Below are 22,688 nucleotides of genomic sequence, written 5' to 3' on the forward strand. Positions count from 1 at the left end.
AATATACTTGTATTAAACGCATTACCTGTAGTCAAACAAATTACATGCAATTAATTATTGCAGTGTAAGTTTGTGCACTGTGAAGACTAAAAGAGAAAGTGATTAGTTTCGAGGTTTTTCTTTGCTGTTCACCATTCGAAGCAATAACCTTTGAGAAATACCTTTTGAAAACTTGGTGCGTATCAATTTTTCCTTCAGAGAAAACTCACCCTAGTACAGTTTGACAAAATTTCTTTCGCCCTGCACAAAATGTGACAACACTGCCGCCTCATCTTCACAACACTGAGCTCTGCTGAATGACTGTACAACCCTGAGGAGTATAGAAAGCCGTACATGCTTGCCTGCATGCTTTAATTTGTTCTTCACTTTTTTCTCCGTATTGATTGAACATTAGTTTGCACATGAAAGCTTAACCTTTTTCTTTAAGGAGGCCCTGAAGAATTTTTTATTGAAGTCGAGAAATGCAATTGTAGTTAAATTAGACTATTTCAGAAAATCTTTGCTGCAAAATTTACTTCAATACGTGCAGCAGAAGAGTTCATCATCAGCCTATGTTTATGTCCACTGCTGGACGAAGGCCTCTCCCTGTTATCTCCAATTGCCCCTGTTTTGCGCGAGCTGATTCCAATTTCCACCTGCAAATTTCCTAACTTCATCACCCCACCGAATTTTCTGCCGTCCTCGATCAACTGCGCTTCCCTTCTCTTGGCACCTATTCTGTGACTAATGGTGCATCGGTTATCCACCCTACGCATTACATGGCCTGCCCAGCTTCATTTTTTTTCTTAATATCGATTAGAATATCGGCTATCCCTGCTTCCTCGCTGATCTACACCACTCTCTTCGTGTCTCTTAACGTTAGGCCTAAAATTTTTCTTTCTGTCGCTCTGTGTGCGGTCTTAAACTTGTTCTCGAGCTTTTTTATTACCCTCCAAGTTTCTGCCCCATATGTTAGCACCGGTAGAATGCAATGATTGTACACTTTTCTTTTCAACGACAGTGGTAAGCTCCAAGTCAGGATTTGGCAATGCCTGCCATATGCATGCACTTCAACCCATTTTTATTCTGTAAATTTCTTTCATGATCAAGGTCCCCTGTGAGGAATTGATCTAGACAAATGTACTCCTTTACAGACTCTAAAGGCTGACTGGCGATCCTGAATTCTTGTTCCCTTGCCAGGCTATTGAACATTATCTTTGTGTTCTGCATATTAATCTTCAACCCTGCATCGTGGAGGCATCATCTTTCAAGATTGTAATAACTGATTATATTTTGAGTTTATCACTCTAAATACTACTAATTGTTTGACCATGTTTTGTTATCGTTTATTGTACCCACCCCCTCTGTAACACCCTTCTGGGCCCTGAGGGTACTGTAAATAAATAAATAAATAAATAAATAAATAAACCCCACTCTTACACTTTCTCGGTTAAGGTCCTCAATCGTTTGTTGTAAGTCATCCCCATTGTTGCTGAATAAGATAATGTCATCTTTGCCGAGATATTTATTGATATTTATTTCCATTATTATATGCTGAGGAAATGTTTCCAAATTTTGGGCTGCCAAGTTGGGGGTGTGGCCCTTACACGAGTCTATACGGTACAAGTATGGCTTTTTGGGTTAGTTGGTTAGATACATCAGAGGTGGTCATAGCGCTAGAAGACACGGACGAGAACGAGAGAACAGGACGAGCGCTAACTCTTCTACGACTGCCGGTGATAAATTACACAAAACGAAGTTAAATATGATGTACAGGACGTAGTGATGTACTCATAACTTTCAACTGAGTGTTCGGATATTTCGAGTACTTTGGTCTCAGCACGTATGCATTATTTAATGCATTGAAACTCTTGCTAATTCGGACAAATTTGTTCGCCATATTTGTAGGCCCGCAGCTCGGTGAGCGCGGACCGCCTCAAATGTGCAACAGAGCAAAAATAAGCGTCCACCAAAACGACGCGCATCACCACTATATAGTCATCATCGTACGTGAATGACAGCAAAGAACCCTTTGCGCCATGCCGCATCCACGCCGCATAGCATCGCAAAGTTGCAGCAAACGGTAACTCGGTGCATGCATGCCTTCAAACTGCAAGGTCGCCGTCCATGATCGCGCGATAGTGGCCGCGGTTTTGCCCGCAGCAGTTGCAGGTAGTTCTGACTCGGTGCAAAGCTGTAGAGGATGAGCACCCGCTACATCACCGGCCCTCGCTATCAGAGTGGCTTCAACAACCTCTCGCATAACTTTATCTACATTTCTATACAAAACTCATTGAAGGGTTTGCACCCATAATCATTGCAGTGATTGTACTGTACTGTACAAATAGGCAAAAGAGCTTTCAACTGCCACATCCTTTATTAAAGGGCGACTCCGGCAATTTTTCGATGCCCACTGACCTTAATAAAATTTTGAATGTACATTCTCTTTCACACTCTGATTATTTGTGCCAAACGATATGACTGCAAGTCATTTAGTATTCCCGAAAATTTATTTTAAAGATTGGCTGTCATACGACTGTACCGTAAAATTCCGAGCAAGCGCCCCCCCTCGAGCAAGTCGAAATTACCGGCAAAGTTAGGGGGGGCGCTATCCCGGAACGGCACCAAAATTCAAGATGGCCACGACAAAATTTTCCCGCAAAAAAAAAAAAAAAGAAGCGCAGTTGGAATAGCATTAAAATTTTATTGAACATGAACTTTATTAAGCCAAAGATTTGTTAGTGGTGTTTATCACTCTCAACACCACCGTTACTCAAAACCACCAAAAGAACTACAGAAAGCGCATCGACGCTGCACTGGCGCATCGACGCTGCACCGGTGCGCCGCCGCGACCGGCGACGCGAACATTGGTTATGCAGCTTCTATTCCAGGCAAAATTATGTCCGCGAGAGTAAATTGACGCGTAATGTTCACTTTATTAAAAACCATGTCCACGGTGAAACGTTTAGCACTAATGAGAGTTCCGATACAAGTGAAGCTCAGCTGCAGTGCATGGCTACCGACGGCGGACAGCGAACCGCGGCTCGGCCATGCTCGCATCGCAGCTGGTGGCGCCGCAAATATCAGCATGTTTTCTTCATCGTGTGAAATTATTGCGAGGAGAGGGTAAAGCGGCAACGACGGTAACAAAACATTGCTGCTTGGGAGCGTCGGCGGTTCGTTCTGAAGCGCCGTCTGCTACAGATTCGAAGTGAACTGAAAAAGGCCTAGCGACGATATCGGTGGCGAGTGATTAGCAGCGGTGAAGCTGCCGGCGATGCCAGAGCGTAGCCGCGACCACTCCTCAGTCACCGAGTGGTCACGTCACTGTGCCGCAGGGAACTCCTTTGTGCCGTGCGAGAGGCAGATCTCGCCGTCGGCCGGCGGTCCGTGAATTACCGACCGCCAGCCGCAGTTCGCCCCGATGCACTCGCGTGCCCACTGGTGCGCCCGGGTACGACCATGATTCGATGAAATGGCTCATCCGGGCACCCGATGCGCACCGGTGCGATTTGCCGAATTTTTGCCATCATTTTCGTGGACTGGATGTGGCAGGCCAGTGTTGGTGCGGAGAGGGGGGGGGGGGGCGCTTTCCCGGAACGGCGCGGAAATTTGAAATTAGCAGTGAAGTTAGGGGGGGGGGGGCTCTTGTACGGGTGGGGGCGCTTGCTCGGAATTTTACGGTATGACTTTTTACTGGCCACTCTGTGTTTGTGACGTCAGTCTACACCACCACCACTTTGCCCAGAAACAACGAAGCTGGCTCCTTTTTCTACGAGACGACAGCCAACACATCGTTTTGACAGACGTGATAACCAGTGCTTACTCTTCGTCTTGCCACAGCAAAATTCATCGAGCTTGGGGGCTCATCAGCTTGCTCGCGCGGCGGCGGCGGCGGCGGCAGTGGGTCATAAGCAAATGGCGATCTTTCAGCACTGAAATCACCGCTGCCTAGTTCGCAAGAGCTGGAAAAGCTCCCCATGTCGTCAGAAGACATCGTCAGCGTCGCTTTTTTGCTGTTAGTACCACGTGTACTGCGTGTTTACATTACAGTAGTGTAGAATCTGACGTCATTGACTCGTCGTAGACGTTACACGAAGCAGCTACCCATTTCGGTTTCGGTACCTCAATTATAGGTTATTTAAAATTACTGATGAATTTCTAAGCAAATTGATTCACTTTACCAGTGGCTGGACATCAATGTTATTTGAAAATGACAATATTCTAATATTGCCAAAAACACCGGAGTTGCCCTTTAGGGAACAGGATTCTCAGACTTGAAATATGGGAGTCCCAAGAAGCAAGCCTTACTTGTAGTAAGCTGGACATCAGAAGGCCGCGTAGGATAGCCAGCTATGACCACGCGCTCCACCCAGGCTTTTGTCTTGAAGTTCCCTGGGCCCTCCAGGATCCTGTAAAGGAAGGACATGTTGTAGATGTACTGGGTGAGGACTGACGAGGACTGATGCACATCCATACATGTTCTTAACATTTTGTCAATCAGGTTAACCATTACCAATCAACCCTCCTCGTTGGCACTCTAATTTTGTTTTATCCCTCCCTCAGCTTCTTGTGTAAACAGGAACTTCCCCAACACAAAGTTGGCAACAGTGCTGCAGCTGCTTATCACTCGCTGCATTGCTTGGCTTTGCTTGAGTGCTGAGGAAAATTTCGGAAGCAGGAATGGTGGTACTGGCACGAATGGCAAAACATGGGACAACAGAGTATCACCAGCTGACGATAGCAGAAGTGTCAGTGGCATGTGACAGTATTGTTTCTCTCTCTCCCCCTAATTGAATGATAGTTGGTTTAATTGGTTTTACGACCAAAACTAACACAGGGGGTCCAACAAGGCACTGCAGTGGAGGGCGCTGGCTTAATTTTTGACTTCTTCGGGTTCCTTAACGTGCACCCAAATCAAAGTACACAAGCATTATTGCACTTAGCCCCTACTGAAATGCAGCGCCCATGCCTGGGAAGTGAACCCTCAACCCAGTGCTCGACAGCTGCGGCCCAGCTTCACAGTCACCAAGCTATAGAAGCGGGTCCCCCTTCCCCTGATGTAAGAGAGGTGGGAGGAAGGCCTTTCTCATTTGCGCACACAACATGATTATCAAGTTGTTGCACTAGAGTTCTGGCCTTTTATCCCTACAGGTATGCTGGAGTGGGAGTCGAACCCAAGACCTTTTGGCCAGCAGCAAAATTCTGTAGCCACTGAGCCAGTGCGGCAGCTTGAGAAAAGAGAGTTGTGAACACTCACTCGGACGTCAACGTATTGTCTGCAAACTTGAACTTCAGGTACAGCAGGTCTCCCTTCTTGTAATCGAAGGTAGCACCGTCATCAATGTACAGCGTTCCCTCTGCAGGTTTGCCCTGAGCACACAAAATAACAATTTTAACAGCTACGGATTCATCACAAGGACACTGCACACATATGCATCTTTCAAGCACAGGAAAGTGAAACTATCTAACAAGTGAGGGAGTAACAGCTGGCACAGGAGAATGTCAAGTAAAAACAGGTTATGATACCAAGTTTTTTCAAACATGTACATTCATTTTCATGTATTATGTTATTTATAAATTAACTGTGTGACAAGGTGTATTATTATAAAAATTAAGGTTTTCCCCATATTACTGCACAGTACAATCCAGAGTTAAAGGGAACACCTAACTGGTAATAAAGCCAATACAACTCAAGCACTTGTGAGGCAAGAAGAATCAGGAAGAACAAGGCAGTGACAGTAACAAAATAAAGTCAACAGATATAGAAGATAAGGAAAACATTGATGAAACGAACTGTTGTTCTTAATTGAAATGTAGAAATTATAAGAAAAAGGGAAATGAAAGTGGAGAAAAAGGCAACTTGCCATTTAAACATTTCAACTTTATCAAACAAAAGAAAGAAAGGCTGATAGGAAGCACTACACTGACATCTATGAAAGAAAAAACGGAACGTCTGCGGTCTGAACGTCTGCGGTCTCTTAAATGCAGGCCCAAGCTTTATCTTCCATCCTGTGTTGGATGGAAGATCTGTGTCCGGGTTGTGTCTCTTCTAAATAGTGCAGAACTTACTCTAGGGACCTAAAAAGTTGCCCTTAGTAACAGAGTGTCTCTTGCAATCATGTCTCTTGTATGGAATGTTGTTAACATGGCAAACATAGGAAAACCAACCAAACCATTTTCAAATGTCGCTTATAACCAAGTGTCTCTTGTAACCATGTCTCTTATAAAGAGATTTTACTGTATATCATTTGACTGCGAAATCACACACTGAAATTTTCATTTATATTCAGGTGGTGTCCCAGACAGCTCTTTTTAACATCAGGACACCTCCTCCCACAATAATTCTCCGATGTATTATGCCACGAATTTCCAAAAATAATGCGACTTATAAAATCCCACTTCATTTCACCAGCTCAAATGCATGCATCACATTTCAACGTGTTTGTTTACAATGTGAAGCTAGCATAAACATTTTGCAAGGAGATTCTTGTAAACATTCTTTGTACCTAAAATTAATGAAAGAAAAAAAAGAAGAAGAAGAAGAAAGTGATCCTTTCCAGTAATGCAACAAAACTAATTTAATTACCCCTGCAATCACTATGAACAATGAGAACAGACTTGCTTCCAGTAGAGCTTAGGGACATCTCCCCTCATATAAGACATACACATCACACGAGTGGTGCTACTTAAACTTGTGCATTATGTGTAGCTCCTGTATCAGGTGTGCTATGCCAGCACCTCCTCTATTTTTTCAATGCCAGCCAGATGCAGCCGATTCAACGGTTCATCACCCTCTCTGATCGCCCTTTCCTACTCTCCCCCATCGGCTAGCGTTCGCGCGGGCTTTACGGTCGGAGGGGGGGGGGGGGGGGGAGAGTACCCTAAGGGTGGCGCCTCATGACGGAAGTTGGAGGAAGTAATCCTGACAGACGCATGAAGCGTCTGCCGCAACCCCTACGGAACGGCAGCGGCGCGCGCACACTCAGTGGCTCAGACGCACGTGTGACGCAAGCAGTCATACCCTCTGGGTAGCGTCACATCGCGGCAACTCACTGAACTAAGGTGCACTAACGGCTCCCATTGCTGAGTGAGCGATCGCACTGGCATTAAGAAAATAGAGGAGGAGCTGGCTATGCCTTATCTTGTGTGACGCACCAACAAATTCAACGTGCAAGCCCAGTCAACTTGCCTCTTTTGGGAGTGCCGACTTGCAAAGTGTAAGGGTCGTCTTTGGTCAATGCGGAACACCGACGGATGCGCTCCTTCTTGGGGACGATGGTGCCGCCTCTTTGGTAGACAGGGATCTGACAAGATGGTAAGAAGAAGCATCCTTTCAATTCATCTTCAACACAGCTCTGCACAACAGCCGTTTCTGAAGTGTCAAGTTAGACAGGCCTTGGATGGCAGGAAGGCCACAGATATAAAATAAATGTTAGTTACATGGAAAGAGGATTAAAAGTACACACATCGTGTTGACATGCTCGAAGCACTAGTCTGTACACTGTGGCCCAGACTTAAAAAGGAACACCTAATTAAGATTCTGCATTGAATTATAGCTGAGATATGTGGTGAATACCTGCACAATATTTTGTGTGCATGAATTTCTTCCCAATGCACAATGTCGGTCACCTTTTTGTGACATATTCAAAGAAATATCGCAGTTGTAATGAATTTTAATCATTCAGGCGTTAATTCTAAGGCTAGACCACTATGACACCATGCAGAGGAGCCTTTATAAATGTCCATAAATTGACAATAAATATTTTTGTATCCGATTCTCACATTATGACATAAAAATTGCACACATGCTTGTGTAAGGGGCAGCAGCACTTTCACGATTTTAATAAAATTAAGTTATGGCATTTAACAACCGAAAGCAATTTATTGCCCATGAGAGACATCTCAGTGGGAGCTCTGGATTAATTACGACCATCTGAAGTTCTTTATTGCGCATTTATTTATTTCCATGACTCTAGGTGCAGCCTGTAATTTTACAGAATGGCCCAGTTTCGTGACCATTTGCATGAACCTAAGCTCGATTCTAGAATGCACAAAACCTACACGTCAGCATATTGCAGAAATTAAGCTGAAAGAACTGAACGACTACAGTCAAATGGAACCTAACAAACACAGATATAACGAATTATCAGATACTAAAACAATGTTAATTCACTATGTTTGTTGCCTATATCAGAGTGCAACACATAGATGATTATAATGAACAGTGGATATAATGAAGGCATTTTTGTGTCAGATGCGACTTCATTTTAACGAGGTTTGACTGTTACAAAATGCAACTGTTCTGCACAGTAAGCACACAGAATAAGTTTGACATGTACAGTTTAGTCATTCAACAGACTGACAACCATGCTGCATATTCTCCAATCAGTGCCTGTATGGAAACAGCCGGTGTCTAGTACGCATTAAATTGCATGTCCTTTTGCAAAGCACACTTAGGTGTCTGCAAGAATTCTAGATGACCTCCAAATTAGTTGCTTAACCAATTTCTACAGCTAACACCTTTTTTAGAAGTTCGGGTACAATTGTCTTTATGAGCATGTGACAATGCCAAATTGACATTGTAAATTTTTGCATTGGCTCTAGCAAAATTAAAAGGTGCCGATAACAAAGTGGCTAACTGTCATAAAAGATCATCATCAGCCTATATTTATGTCCACTGCAGTTATAAAAGATATATTGTTATAAATACATAAGTTGGAAAAACCTGATCATTACAGCCTAATCTAGCACATAACTAAGTGATCATGCATATGAACAGTAAGAGAATAAGTGACCATTAAAACAACCCTCAGTAGACAACCTAATTCAAATGCTCATTTCCTGAATTTGAATTTGACACACACATCACTACCTTTTACAAAAGAAACAAAAACACCTCGAAAGGATACGAAGGTGAACTATCATAATGCATTGCAGTATCATACCTTGCTTAGAGTGACGGGGATTGAAACTGTACTTAGGCCATCGAACTTCTCCCAGGTTTCCACATCATACCAGACCTGGAACAAGAAGCAAGACAATCATGATAAACAAAACAGCAAGAGAACAACGAACTGTCACGTGGCTTTCACTTCACTGCAATTCTTTTAACAAAACATGTTGCGCAAAGCTTATGACCAGATGTGACTGCGTTTCCAATTCAGGCCCCCACACTAAAGAAATTTTAACTAGTTGCAAATTAAGTTTGCAAGATGTTATCGCAACTTTTCTTTATTATTTTATATAAGTATTGACCCAAGTGGGCAATCTGAAATATAACTGCCCGAAAGTGGCCTCTTTTTTCAATGAAACAATGGTACAATACACATCTGCATTGGGTTTGTGTACATATACTTTAAATCAACTACCAAAAATTCGATTTATTTCGAGCACAACTGCCACAACTTCTTACAAACACAGGTTTCAATCCCTTTGAGGCACCTTTTTCAACTTGCATAATGAGAAAGATGTTGGTTTGGTTCTCATGGGTGGCAAGTTGTCTTTTCGTCCACTTGCATTTCCTTTTTACTTATTATTTCTACATTTCAGCTAAACACCAAAATAATTTTCCCCTCTGCTTTCCTTGGCTTTGTATGATTGTAACTAATAAAAATTGGGCCTCTCTGTTAATCATCTCGTTCCTGCTATTCAAGAGTGAGCGAACCACACACTGAGAGTCGTAACAAAGATTTTTTCCTTCATGTGTTAGCGTGCTGCATCTTTAGTGTCTTTCAGTACATCTTGCCTTGGAGAAAAAGATTCTAGGTCATGAATTGAGACCAACGCCTGAGGGAATAACTTTAAATGCATTTTCATGCTTCTTAGGCACACACAGACTATGTGACAAATTATAATAGTCGCATGTCCTGTGAATTTATGAGCACTTTTTTAAAATTAACTTATTTATTTAATACATACCGCAGACCTCAATGTGGTCCCAACAGGACAAACACATGTTACAAGATATAGAGATAACAGAATACTAAAGTAAAAACAACACTAACAAAGTGCACGGCACAATAACAAGGTAGGTTAGGTTACGTTCAGTTAGGGTAGCTTTAGTTAGGCTTATTAATGTTAGGCTTAGCTAGACAATTCCATTCAATTAGTGCCTCCTCCAAACTTTCCATCCTTTTACTTCACTTTTGCAGTGCATGGCAGCAAGCCAGACTTTACTTTTTCTATCCTAATTTGCTCCCTCTCTTCTTCACAAAAAGACAAAAGCTGCTTACCTCATTCTCTCCAGGAAAGTAGACGCTGACCTTGGTTGCACCAGCCTCAGTAACAGGGTGGACCAGCAGTGCACTTCCTAACGACAGCAGAGTAACACAAGAGTCGAGAACAGCACCAGAAATTCAAAGAGTTTGCATATAAATTGGGGCTATGTATTAATTTGCCTTGGGGCGTGGCTTTAAGGCAATGTGCTGTGAAGCCCAAAGAGGTGTAAAATAAATATTTCTGGGTGGCATTAGCTGGCCAGAAACTGGTGAAGCCATAAGCGACAACAACGGACCACCCTCCGCGATGGCAATTTGCTTCGTTATTTCAAAATTTAGTTAATATTGAAATTCAACCTTTCATGCGAATAAGTACAGTTGCCGATGGATTTTTCTTTCACGAAAGTGGTCACAATATTTTTACAGTTATCTGGCAATGTAAAACAGGACGTACTATCTAAAACAACATCTAAAACAGGGCACACTATCTCACATGCTCTCAGCTGCGCTGACAGCCATTTGAAGCCCACCCACGCACGCTTCATTGTGTTACCGCGAGATCAATCCCCTTCCCCCCCTTGCTCATGTCGGAAGATGACGCTCATCAAGCCATCATTTTTCTCGGCTCACCCTCGTACGCTTTCACTTGTGCCCAAAGCATACAACGCGCGGAGCCCGATAGGATCTTATCGCACTTGGACTTTATATGAAACATGACGCTGCTCTGATTGGGGAGTCACTCTCAGCGCAAAATTTGAGAGGTGCATTCGCAAGAGGCCACTTGTAATTCAACCATTTCACCATTGGCTCAAAGTTTCCAAAAATTAAAATTAAATTATGGGGTTTTATGTGCCAAAACCACGATCTGATTATGAGGCACGCCGTAGTGGGGGACTCCGGAAATTTGGACCACCTGGGGTTCTTTAACGTGCACCTAAATCTAAGTACACGGGTGTTTTCGCATTTCGCCCCCATCGAAATGCGGCCGCCGTGGCCGGGATTCGATCCCGCGACCTCGTGCTCAGCAGCCCTTAAAGTTTCCATTGTCTCAGTATTTTCCATTGTCTCAGTATTCTTTGCTGTGGCAGTGAAATTTTGTTATATTGAAATCAGGTATGAACACACTTCGTTGTATTGAGGTTCTAAGTACATAGTGTTCTATGGACAAAAAGTTGTCAAAACATAAATACCTTGTCATATCGAGGATTTCGATATAGTGAAGTTCATTATATCGAAGTTTAACTAACAATTATCAGTTATAACAATGAAATCTTCTTGTCACTTGAATATTGTTATAAGTGGGTTTAACTGTAGCTGTACCAACAACTACATCCAACAAGCTCAACATATTCCATCCCAATGAAACAGTGTTTGGCAGTCAGAGCAGCCATATCAGATGTACCTATGCCATGTCAGATGCTGTGCCATACCATGTGCCCTATGCTTAAGACAAACAGTCACAGAGCCGAAAACGTTTACACACCAACGAGGTGCTCGTCATCGGTCGCAAAGCCAGCCTTATCCTGGGGGAACTCCATCCAGAGGGGCCGCAGAGGAGGCACACCAGTACGCTCGTTCTCGAAGAACAGGGTGTACCAGAGGGGCAGTAGGGCATAGCGCTGGTACAGTGCACCCCGCACCAGTTCTAGGGTTTCTGGCCCAAAGCTCCAGGGTTCTCGTCGCTTGGTGTGGATGTGGGAGTGTGCTCGGAAGAATGGCTGGTAGGCACCAGCCTGCAAGTTTACATAGAATTTAAAAAGGAAAGAGAAACAGCAAATCAGCGTGTCAGAAATTTTGGACCCTCCTCAGTGTCACTTCTAGGGAGTGATGAAAAAAAAAAAGAATATAGACATAACGTTGATGGGAAGATAGTGCTACGATCAGAGAGCGAATAGGTTAGCCAATAATCTAGTTGAGCTTAAAAGGAAGAAATGGGGTTGGGCATGCCTCGTAATGCATACAGTAAACGTTGTGGTTGATTAGAGTAACAGAATGTGTTCCAAGGAAAGGGAAACACAGTTGAAGACGGCAGGGGATTCGGTATTGCGATGGGATTAAGAAATTTGTGCAGATAACATTGATCCGGCTGATTCAAGACAGAGGTAACTGCAGATCATTCGGAGAAGCCTTCATCATGCAGTGTTAATGGCATCCACTCCCAGCAGAACAAGGTTGCAGCCAATGGCCTCATTGGTAGAGAACACTTAAGGAGGGACATGGCAATTGCAATGGTCAAAATTTTATATTTTCCTATTGTTTTTTGGTAGTAATAACTTTACATTGTTGTTCGATTTGATACAATCCATGTGCTTGTATAGAAACCACAAATGTACCAACGAGGCTAATGCTTTAATCAAGGGGCTTTAGATCTAGCTTTAATATGCCGTCATTGCCAGCGCAAATTCATTCCATGCTATCAGCGTGAAACACCGTGGCACAATCTGGTATGCAATACTTTTGACACTTTCGCGATTGTCGGTGGCGTCTCATACCTAACATCATCAAAACAAATAACTGATCTCAATAATCCCAAAAGACAATGCCTATACGTTGTTCTCTGTTTGAGATGAGGCGAAGCAATGGCTGTTTTACTATTTATTTTTTGCTGTCACGGCAGAGAGCAAGTTGAAAGAGATCGAAGCGGGTGGACTGGTTGCTGCCATGTTGGTGCGCAATCACATCGTCCCCAGAGGAAGTCATTGCATGAATTTCCAGGCGACGGGAAATTTCTTGGCTGGCCAGAAACCGGTGATGCAATAAGTAACAGCAACGGATCACCCTCCGCGACGAACAAAACCTATTGCTCACAGCCTTCGCTTGTCGCTGTTGCTTGAAAATCATGTGGTTGCACCTTAAGGCTTTCAATGATTCTAACAAACAAAGCTTTGGGCAAGGTTTTGTCGGCTCGGCTTTTAGTTTTCAGACAGTTGCTGTCACTCATCCCTTCGCCATTTTGCAAATAATCAAGGTGGAATCATTCTACTTTCTTTTTGCAACTCCTGAAACATTGAGGAGCACTATAAACCTGTTTATTTTGGTCTGAATGCCATAAATATTTTTATAACACCTTTTGCAAAAGTTATTTGTAAGGCAATATGCAAACAAAGTTAAATTTGCTTTTTCTTATGCTTACTGTGCAGTAAAGTCTAAACCAATAGCCATATAGCACAAAATAGTGCTTTGTGAACATTATGACAAAAAAATGTCGCAGTTTCACCTGAAAGGCGAAACATCCATTTTGATAGCAACTTAGTAGAGATCTATACGGAGTAAGGTTGGTAGTTTTATAAGCTGTATAAACTTGGACATGCAGCAGCAGCAGCAACGCACAGAACTGTTGTCGACACCGTCGCCTTTGTGCCTGCGTTCGCACCGAACGCGCATGGCGTTGGCGACTTATTGCCAGGGCCTCTGGGGGCGGCTCGGAGGTTTTTGATGAGATGCTCTATATATATATATATATGGTGATTGTAAAGGAGGAAAGGGACGCTTAATTCTGCAGCCCTTCAGGGAGCACGGTACAGAACGCACGTTTGTTCTCCGCCGTGCATTCGCTCCCCGTGAAAGCGCGCGTCCCTCGCGAGGCCCTTTCACTTGCATATACAGCGCCCAGCGCGCGGCGACGATTTGATCGCCGCTGACGTCATACGAAACCTCAAGCGCCGGCGCTGACGGCAGAAATCCTCTTCGAGTTTTCATATAATTGCTATCACAATAAAATTAAGAGCAATTTCAGTGATTTTTATTAGTTGGTGAATGACAATTGGAGGATGCCAATTGTTGTAAATCAAAATCCATAGCAGGTAGATCGAATCCGATTTCAGATCTGATATCGGCATAATAAATTACACTCGCATACTAAATTTTACAAAATTACCTAGTACCAGAACAAACTAAAACACTTTTCATTGCTACTTCCCCCCTTAACCCCTCCCCCTTGTGTTACACTTCACCAGGCCACTGGTAGTCAGTCTTACGTATTACACTAATTCCTTAGCTATACTCCTTCCTCTAAACCCCAGCTCACTACAATACATACTGGAATCTCCACCAAACAAAAAAATGGCTTGTCTGACAAACAAACACCAAGTGTGATGCTTCTCACAGTCGAGATAGGGCTCACCTGGTACCAGCGGACAGACAGCTCACTGTCAGGGTTTCTGAAGAAGCCGCCGACGTCTGCGCCGCAAAACGAGATTCCGGCCACACTGAGGGACAGCAGCATAGGCACCGTGACGCGCAAGTGCTTCCAATCGGCATCGTTGTCACCTGTCCACACAGCTCCTGTAAAGTTAAAAACACATCTCAGTCAAAAAAGAAGCCATCAATAACTTCTGCAAATAAATCAACAACTAAGAACAGATAAGGCATGTCCTGTCTCAATTAAAAGGAGCAGATAACATATTTCACTCAAATACACTCAAAGTGCAAACTTCAGGCACTTTGAGAGTATTTATCTAGCCTCCAAAAGCGCGGGGCTGGCAGGTGCCTACCAACTTGAGCCACTGGGTATATGCTCATGTTCGTGTTGCCGGTGTGATCGTGGCATCGCTGTCATTCGAGCTTCTGTTATCCGACTCTCACTTCCGATTCTCGCTTGCTACCTGCACTGGGCCAGGTGACACGTGTAAGAAGATCCGGGCATGTTGGCTGCAGAACACTGGGTGGTGGTTGCCTCTGTACAAACGAACAGCGAATCAAAAGCAAGTTTCCCACCCCGTGCATGCCAACCGGCTTCTGACGCTCACAAAGAAGCTCTTGGAAAACTGCAGCTTCATCGACATTATTTTGCTCATAGGTTTACTTGAGCAGCTCGTGGATGGCATACTACTGGTGTACTACTGGGCGCAGAGGAAGGGAAACGTGTTCGCAATGATCGAGCGGCTAGGCAAGCCCACGTTCTTTCTGACCTTCAGCATGTTGGAGCTCCACAATGAGCACCTGCTCGAATTCATCGAGACAGTCACAGAGCCGGCAAAATACAAAAAAACAAATAGTCTGACTTGCTCCAAGCGACAGCAAACACAATTACCCTGGTTCTATCCAGCTTTGTGGCACTTACACATTTTGAAATATTGGCACAAGCTATGTGGGACACGTGGCCTGTACCGAGAGAAGTACGTCACGAAAGACGGGAGAAATGTTGGCTAATATTTTTCCAGTTGAATTTCTGCATCCAAAGCCTAATGGAAGCTGGTGCGCGCACACACTGTTGCGTGAACATTGTCTTGCGTGCATGCGCTCTAGCGTGAACGTAGTCTTGCGAGCACGTGCTCTACACGACGTGAGGCACGTGCCTACTCAACAAGACAGCAGCAGCCAGGGTCAGGGAAGTCTAGGAGCTGCAGAGTCGATGTAATAGCCAGCTACCTGCAAAATACTTTCGCATAACTTCGATTCCCACAGTACATGGGATCTGCATATTTATTGTAGTCTTTCTATACTGCCTTAATAAAAAAACAAAAACAAAAAACAAGATGACAGGTGAGACACTGACAAAAGGAAATGCCAAACAAATCCTCCTGTATTGACCTTCTGTGAGAGTCAGCCCTGCCAGAATTATTAAAAAGATTTAGGTTGTAATTACACACATCATATGAATATAGTGACAAGTAGTTACAATAATAGATAAGCAACATGCGATCATAAACAATTTTCTTGATATACATGGGAGCATAGCAGGCGCTTAGTAAGAAAATGATGAACTGATACCTTGACATCAGCAGTTTAACAGTGGAAAACAAAACATGTTCAAGTAAACAAAGACGATAACAATTTGCCATAACTGACCATAACGCTGTGACCCAATGAAGAAAGACCGTGACAGGATGAAAGGCCTCAGCTTGTGGCCCGAACGCAACAGGTGGCCCATGTAGGTAGACATTGGCTGAAAGCAAGAGATGCCTGTGAGTTCGAATAAAACATTATCACTATACTGAGAACCAGGGATGCCAATCCAGCCTCCAGCCTTTGCCTGGTTACTAATGTATGATGTACCATGTGTTGATGAGTGTACAGCATTGAGAAAGAGTATATTTCAACTACACTATACAAAAATAAACTGATAGTGTATTTTAGTGGAAGACTTAAACCAGTTTTATAGCAAACAACTTTTGACAAACTAAACAGCAAGTCTTCTATTTTGCGAAAGTAAACTCCACAGGTTTTATCTTATTTGTGATTGCCAGAATCACAGGCATGTTTTTAGTGTGTGTTATAAATTCTGGAGCATGGTAGATTTGGATGCATCTTGCGTTTTACTACGAACCCATGATAATTAGCTCATAAATAATAAGTGGGTGAATAAGGCAAATCCTGCCAAATGAAGCAGTGGTATGTTCTGATGCTTTTTTTAAGACTTTAAATTTGGCCTGTCAGATCATTCGATGAACTCTGTCCCTCCCGTCAAGATCAAATTATGAAGTCTACTGCAGTGAATCCCAATGCCGATTTGGAGCAGTTACAAAGCAACTTTTAAGAAACTATAAACTAATAGTGAATTCTAATGGCAGATCTGTAGCATTTCTGGAGCAGTTCCAGAGCAACCTTGACAAACTAAGCTATAGTGAATCCCAATGACATATTTATTTATTTATTCATTTATTCAGTACCTGCATTGCCGATAAGGCATTACACCAGGGGGGATTTCATTCAAAATACAAGTTTATAGAAGGGTACTTATTTTGGGCAGTTCCAGAGCGACATCCGACATTTGAGACGATCAAGGTTAGTACAGCCCAAGGCCAGGTCATTACGAGATGTTACCAGGCGAGTTCAGTCACATTTATGTTTCCACCAGTTTGAATGCATGCATAGCCAGCATACTGGATAGACTCATTGAAAGGCCCCACTTTATTTTTATGATAAGGTGCAACTCTTGCACGGGGGCAGGCCTTTCTGGTCCAATTTTTCCACCCACATGTCATGTTCTGTGATCCCTTTGTACCAAAATAGAACATGGAAGGTTTTCGGTATGGTCAATTTATTGGCGCAAGCTACTCTTTCTGTACCAACCAGTGAAGTAAGAATTTTTCGTAAATGCCAATGTTGCGGGTGGCTGCACACTTGCATGCTGCTCAGAGTAGTACACGACAGTCAAGCACTTCTTCAAAGAAATGCCCTGTATAACGAAGGAATAATTCCATCCTGGTTCTATTGTGAGCTGTGCAATAGTTACAACAAAGTTACCTGTATAATCAATGATTTCAGAAGCCCCAAGCACTTCCTTAGAAAGGCATTCAACTGTATAACCTTTACCTTGAATGTAGCATTGTATGCTGTTAGATGCTTTCTTTCCATGTGCGAGCTCCAACAGCAGACAGCACAAAGAAAAAGTGGCACTGACTGCTAGTCGTGGCACACACTCGAAATGCAATGTACAGAGACAGCTGGGCACCGTGCACTAGAATCCAGCAGTGGAAGCTGCCGCCATCTAGTAGCTGTGCACAACGATACAGATAGGCCAGACTAACTTAAATTGTGGTGTGTACTTGCTTTTGCCTCTTTGGTTTTTCAAATCTTGGGCTGCCAATTTGGGGGTGCAGCTTTTCCACGAGTGCAGCCCTCTACAAGTTTTGTTGCTCACTTATGGAATAAAGTCGCTCATTTTCAGACCGAGTAGCTGTCGTCTGGTCGACGCACCGTCATTGTTGCATCGTTTGCATTCTTTCCATCGCTCTTTTTCCATTTCGTTTACTACAGATCGGTGGGGAATAATATCAGTGTTGCTGCCACCGAGTATCAAAACTAGATTCAGCAGAGTGAAACGCCTGTCAAAGCTCCATGCAGCCACGGTTAGGGTCTCTGACGCGACAAGCGTCCGGACGGCGCGTGGGGCCGCTCACTCAGGTGAAGGCAACGAGGGCGCCACCAACTTATATTTTCAAAAAAACAAAAAAGCCTCAGCGGGGAGCCCGCGTTGGACCCACTCCCCCAATCTAGTACACTCTAGTTTTACCGTACTACACATGCAACTGCAAGACAAGAAACTTACCAGGAACATGCCGTACATGTTGTGAATGTCACGGTGCTCCCATCCACCTGTGTGCACGCAATCCTTGTGCATGGTCACCTCGGGCCCGTTGAACACCGAGGGCTCGTTCATGTCATTCCACGTGAACAGGTGCTCCGTTGAGCCCTTGTACTGGTCGAGGGCAAACTTGCTGGCCCACCACTGTCGCACCTGTCAAAGTGCACGAACAATGAAGCATTGCCAGACTTTGGGCCTTCACTTAGCCCAGATACAGTGAACCTGCAAAATCATTTCTAAATACCTCAAAGGGGCCTGTAACACATTAGGAAAAGTGTGGGATGTGTCCAACATACAGCCAAACCTCTCTATATAATGCACGTCGATTTAACAAAATTCACAATGTAACAAATTATTATGATTTCCCAATCTTAGTTCCATTGAAAACCATGTATTTTCTTTTGTGTTTTTGTGATTTACCGAAGTACTTTCATCACACAGTTCCAATATAACAAAATTTTTGGCCATTTCAAGCATGTACTTGGCACCCATATGGCTGGAAAATCTAGCGAGGAACTATAAAAAGTAGGCAAAGAAAAAAGTTATTTGCAAGCGTCCTTCTGCATGAAAAGTTGAGCGGCAAAAATGCAGTCAATGCAGAAAACACCGCTGCGCCATTCGTTGTGTAACAACATGCAGAGGCCACGCGGGGCAGCTCAGAGCGCTTGAAGAAACGCAAAGCTGATGATTCTTTCAGTGCAAGAGGGGTGGGGCCTCTGTGAGTGCATGACAACGTGATCAAGCATGCACAAAAAGGGAGAGAGGGCATGAAATGTGTGCCTATCCGCCCTTTCCCCTTAGCATGTAGCTCCTCTCCTCTACCCCTTGCTTTAGCTGTGCATCGTTTTCCATATGCAGGCCACACGCCACATCTTGGAGGTAATCTTCGGAACTGCAAAGGCCAAGCCGAGATGGTTGGAGCCTTGATGAATTTTTTCAAATTGCAAATTTCGTTAATTCAAGGTTTCGAAGTTTTAGCAGTAAAAATCATTTCACAATTTTCCAGAACATTCCTGGTGGGTAGGATCTTGTCAGCAATCACTCATAAATGCAAGAAGGTCAGCCCATAATAGCATGGTTAGGAACGCCAGTGCATCTAGTGTTGGCGGTTGCATATCTCAAGTTTCCGAGGCATGGTGCAAAGCATTTGCTCGCATTGCAACTGAGAGTGTTTTTGGTCATTAAGTGAGATCTTTGGCTGAGCGCGTGTGACACTGAAAACTACGAAGCTTACTTTGTGTAGCTGCCTTTTTGCTATTGCCATCAATGCTCCACCTTTCTGGAGAAACAGACATTGTTCTTTTCTTAGGACGAATATCCGTATCTTTTTGCACTTTTTATTTTGAGGGCGCCATCTGATGACAGCTGTGGGCACTAAGCACAGTCCACCACTGCGTCAAAGATTTATTGCTCTCGGCACAACCTGCACTGCGCTCACTCGTGCTCCTAACCATGCTATTATGGGCCTACCTTCTTGCATTTATTAGTGGTTACTGACACGATCCTACCCACCTGGAATGTTCTGGAAATTTGTGAAATGATTTTTACTGCTGAGACTTTAAAACCTTTAATTAATGAAATTTGCAAATTAAAAACCTCGTTTTTTTTTTTTTTGCTGCAAGTACAACTTCATTATATTGAGGCTCAAATGTATTACGGAGCGTTACCTCACAAATCTCTTCCTTTAAAAAAGTTTTGTAATGCACCTCGTATCAGCACAATTCATCATCATCAGCCTATTTTGTGCCCATTGCAGGACAAAGGCCTCTGTCCATCGACCTCAAATCACTCCTATCTTGCTTCAACTGAGTGCACCGTATGTCTGCTAATTTCGTAAATTTCACCAGACCACTTAGTTCTCTGCCATCCTCAAGTGCACTTCCCTTCCCTTGGAACCCATTCTGTAACTAATAGACCACCGATTATCTGCCCTATGCATTACATAGCCTGCTTAACTCCATTCTTAATCTCTTAAATTCAACGAGAACATTGCTATAACTATGTTATGCAGATCCCACGCACTGTGGGAATCGATGTAAGCGAAGTTTTCTGTAGTGTTTGCATTAATTACCGGTAATTTGTGGTGATGTTGATGGGGGGTGTTTTAGGTTTTTGAGCACGTCGTGCAATAAAAAAGTGGCAAGCTGATGTTCCCCTTATGTGCAGCACTTGTGTTTTGCCATGTAGTACACAGAACACACAGCAAGAAGTTTTCGCTTGAGGCGTTGTTGTGGCCCATTGTTTATAGCCTGCAAGGTCAGCAACGTCATTGCCTCAACATGGCACGGCGCATTGCATCATGGCAGAAGAGTTAAATTTAATTAAATTATGGTGCTTTATACGTGCCAAAACTACAATCTGATAATCAGGCACGCTGTATTGGGGGATTGTGTATTGGGGGATTCTGTATTCTGTGGTGTGCACCTAAATAGAAGTACACAAGCGTTTTTGCATTTTGCCCCCATCGAAATGCAGCCACCTCGGTCGGGATCGAACCAGTGACCTCGAGCAACACTATAGCTACTAAGATACCGTGTCGGTTACAGAAGTGTTCATTTGCCGGGCAGCCCACTTGCATAGTGTTGTCTTGACACTGCGGTGCTTTACTGTGGTTTTGCGTTTGCACGCCCTGCGTCAGTTCTCCGCATGACAAATTTGAGCTACGTTTATTTTTCCAGAAATAGCAGAAACGTACTGAACCGTACCTTGAATTAACATTTATCCACTTAGTCCTCATCTGTTGCCCGGGGTAGTAGTAGTCGTTGTGTAGGGCATCCATTTATACTCGTTATCCACCTCCTATCTCTACTCCCTGTCCGGACTGTTGCGCTTGAGCACAAAGGCAAGCGCTGCACTTTTGCAAAGCGTATGTGGGGAAAAGGCATTGTGGAGACTCCCAGGGAGCTCCAGAGGACATTGCGGCAACGCTCCCTCCCCCCCAAACGAGGCACATTTTTTTGACATCACCTATTCTTCTCCACACTCCTACCATGTGCTCTCAACCACCTCCCAATGCAGCGTGCAAAACGGTTACATAAGCAGCAGCAGAAAAGTAAAAAAAAAGTTAATGGCTGCATACAAGCAACCCACTTCACCTCGGGGTTGAGGAAGTCCAGGTAAGATGAAGAGCCTGGCCAGCACCAGCCCTCAAAGTCTCCGCCATCCTTGTTCTTGACGTAGTAGCCCCGCTCAGTGGCTTCCGAGTGAATGTGGTAGCCAGACTCGCGCTTGATGTGTGGGTCGATGATGGTGATCATGCGGGCGGCCCTTGGCTGTCAGGTTGCGGATCATCTGCTCTGGCTGGGAGAACTGAAGAGAGATAGGGGAAGTCATGACAACGACATTGATTGATTGATGAGGTTTATAATTCATATAATGCATTGTATGGTCATTTAATCCCTAGTATACTACAGTAAAAGCACGTAATTCAGATTCACGGGACTGAAAGAAATGTTCAAATTAACCGCTTTTAACTTTCGCACGCACATCCCGATTATTTTTTCGCCAGTGAGTGCTCGCCAACAGATCGTCTGTGCTTGGCGGTGTAGCCGGCACTCTTCATACTTAACAGCGTCCTCCGTGTTTGTGACATTGCACGCACAACATTGCTCCGAGTCAAAATGAATCTGTTCGCCGCAACCGCAGGGACGAAACTGCGGCGGTGATCGATGCGATCATGGACGGCGACCATGAAGTCTGAAGGCTTGCGGCCAACACGCACACCAAGTCAAAACGAAAAAACTACAGTAGCCGAGCGATTTTACGGACTTCGCGGGGGACTGAAAAAACAGTCCGAAAAAACCGCGGTCACTATCGACGCGTCCATGACGGCGACCATGCAGTTCTGTTATACATGGCGTAAACGCAAGGCTATAAAGGCACGAACAGGCACAGTGTTTTGGCATTCCTTTACGATTTCTGTTGATAACTATGGCGATGCGACTGCCACTTTGTTTTGGTTGGATGCTAACGCCGCTTTTGCTGTTTTTTGTCCCCATTTGCAGCACTCTGCGCTTGCTAAGCTCCGAGAGTTGTCCAAATTAACCAGTGTCCGGCCAAACACTCTGAATGAACGAGAGTTAAGTCCATTAATAATGCATATGCCTGCTTGGACCAGAGGACCAGTCCGAATTATCAGATTTTCCAAATTGACGGGGGTTTGCATTAACAAGGTTTTACTGTATCCCATATTTGTCACTTCTATTTTTTTAGTGTTTTATATACCAGTAGAGCCTCGTTCATATTTTGGGAAAAAAAGCAAAAAACTTACGATCTGAAGTCACTAAAAATTTGGCACACTCAACTATCTGACGTCTACATTATGCAACTGTTGCAGCCCCACACGCCGAGTTCTGAGCTGGTGGCCCAAGGGCCAGAGACAGGCACTGCCATTCTTGTGTCGTGTTCGTATCTGCCTTATAAAGCAACGAACTTCAGGGTTGCTGAACTCGAGTGCAGAA

At 43.9% G+C, this 22,688-nt stretch overlaps 2 protein-coding genes across 11 annotated transcripts in view; both read right to left on the minus strand.

The window, feature by feature from the left end:
• The window catches only part of LOC119457474 (calpain-A-like), a 155,296-nt gene that overhangs the window by 121,499 nt on the left and 11,109 nt on the right, over window positions 1–22,688 (minus strand). The gene's annotated exons all lie outside the window — the stretch shown is intronic.
• The window catches only part of LOC119457472 (neutral alpha-glucosidase AB), a 107,499-nt gene that overhangs the window by 1,407 nt on the left and 83,404 nt on the right, over window positions 1–22,688 (minus strand). For 5 of the 9 annotated variants that reach the window (XM_049670108.1, XM_049670107.1, XM_049670110.1 and 2 more), the window contains 3 exons: window positions 7,172–7,189; window positions 5,240–5,352; window positions 4,291–4,391 (listed from right to left, as the gene is read on the minus strand). In XM_049670108.1, the coding sequence (XP_049526065.1) occupies window positions 4,291–4,391; window positions 5,240–5,352; window positions 7,172–7,189 (232 nt within the window). Of the gene's footprint in view, window positions 1–4,290; window positions 4,392–5,239; window positions 5,353–7,171; window positions 7,287–8,927; window positions 9,003–10,214; window positions 10,292–11,682; window positions 11,933–14,322; window positions 14,484–15,989; window positions 16,087–18,192; window positions 18,382–22,688 lie in introns of those variants that run through there. The other 4 variants (XR_007467695.1, XR_007467696.1, XR_007467694.1 and 1 more) reach the window with 4 other exon arrangements.

The sequence above is a fragment of the Dermacentor silvarum genome, chromosome 7, assembly GCF_013339745.2.
Source record: "Dermacentor silvarum isolate Dsil-2018 chromosome 7, BIME_Dsil_1.4, whole genome shotgun sequence".
Classification (NCBI taxonomy): domain Eukaryota; kingdom Metazoa; phylum Arthropoda; class Arachnida; order Ixodida; family Ixodidae; genus Dermacentor; species Dermacentor silvarum.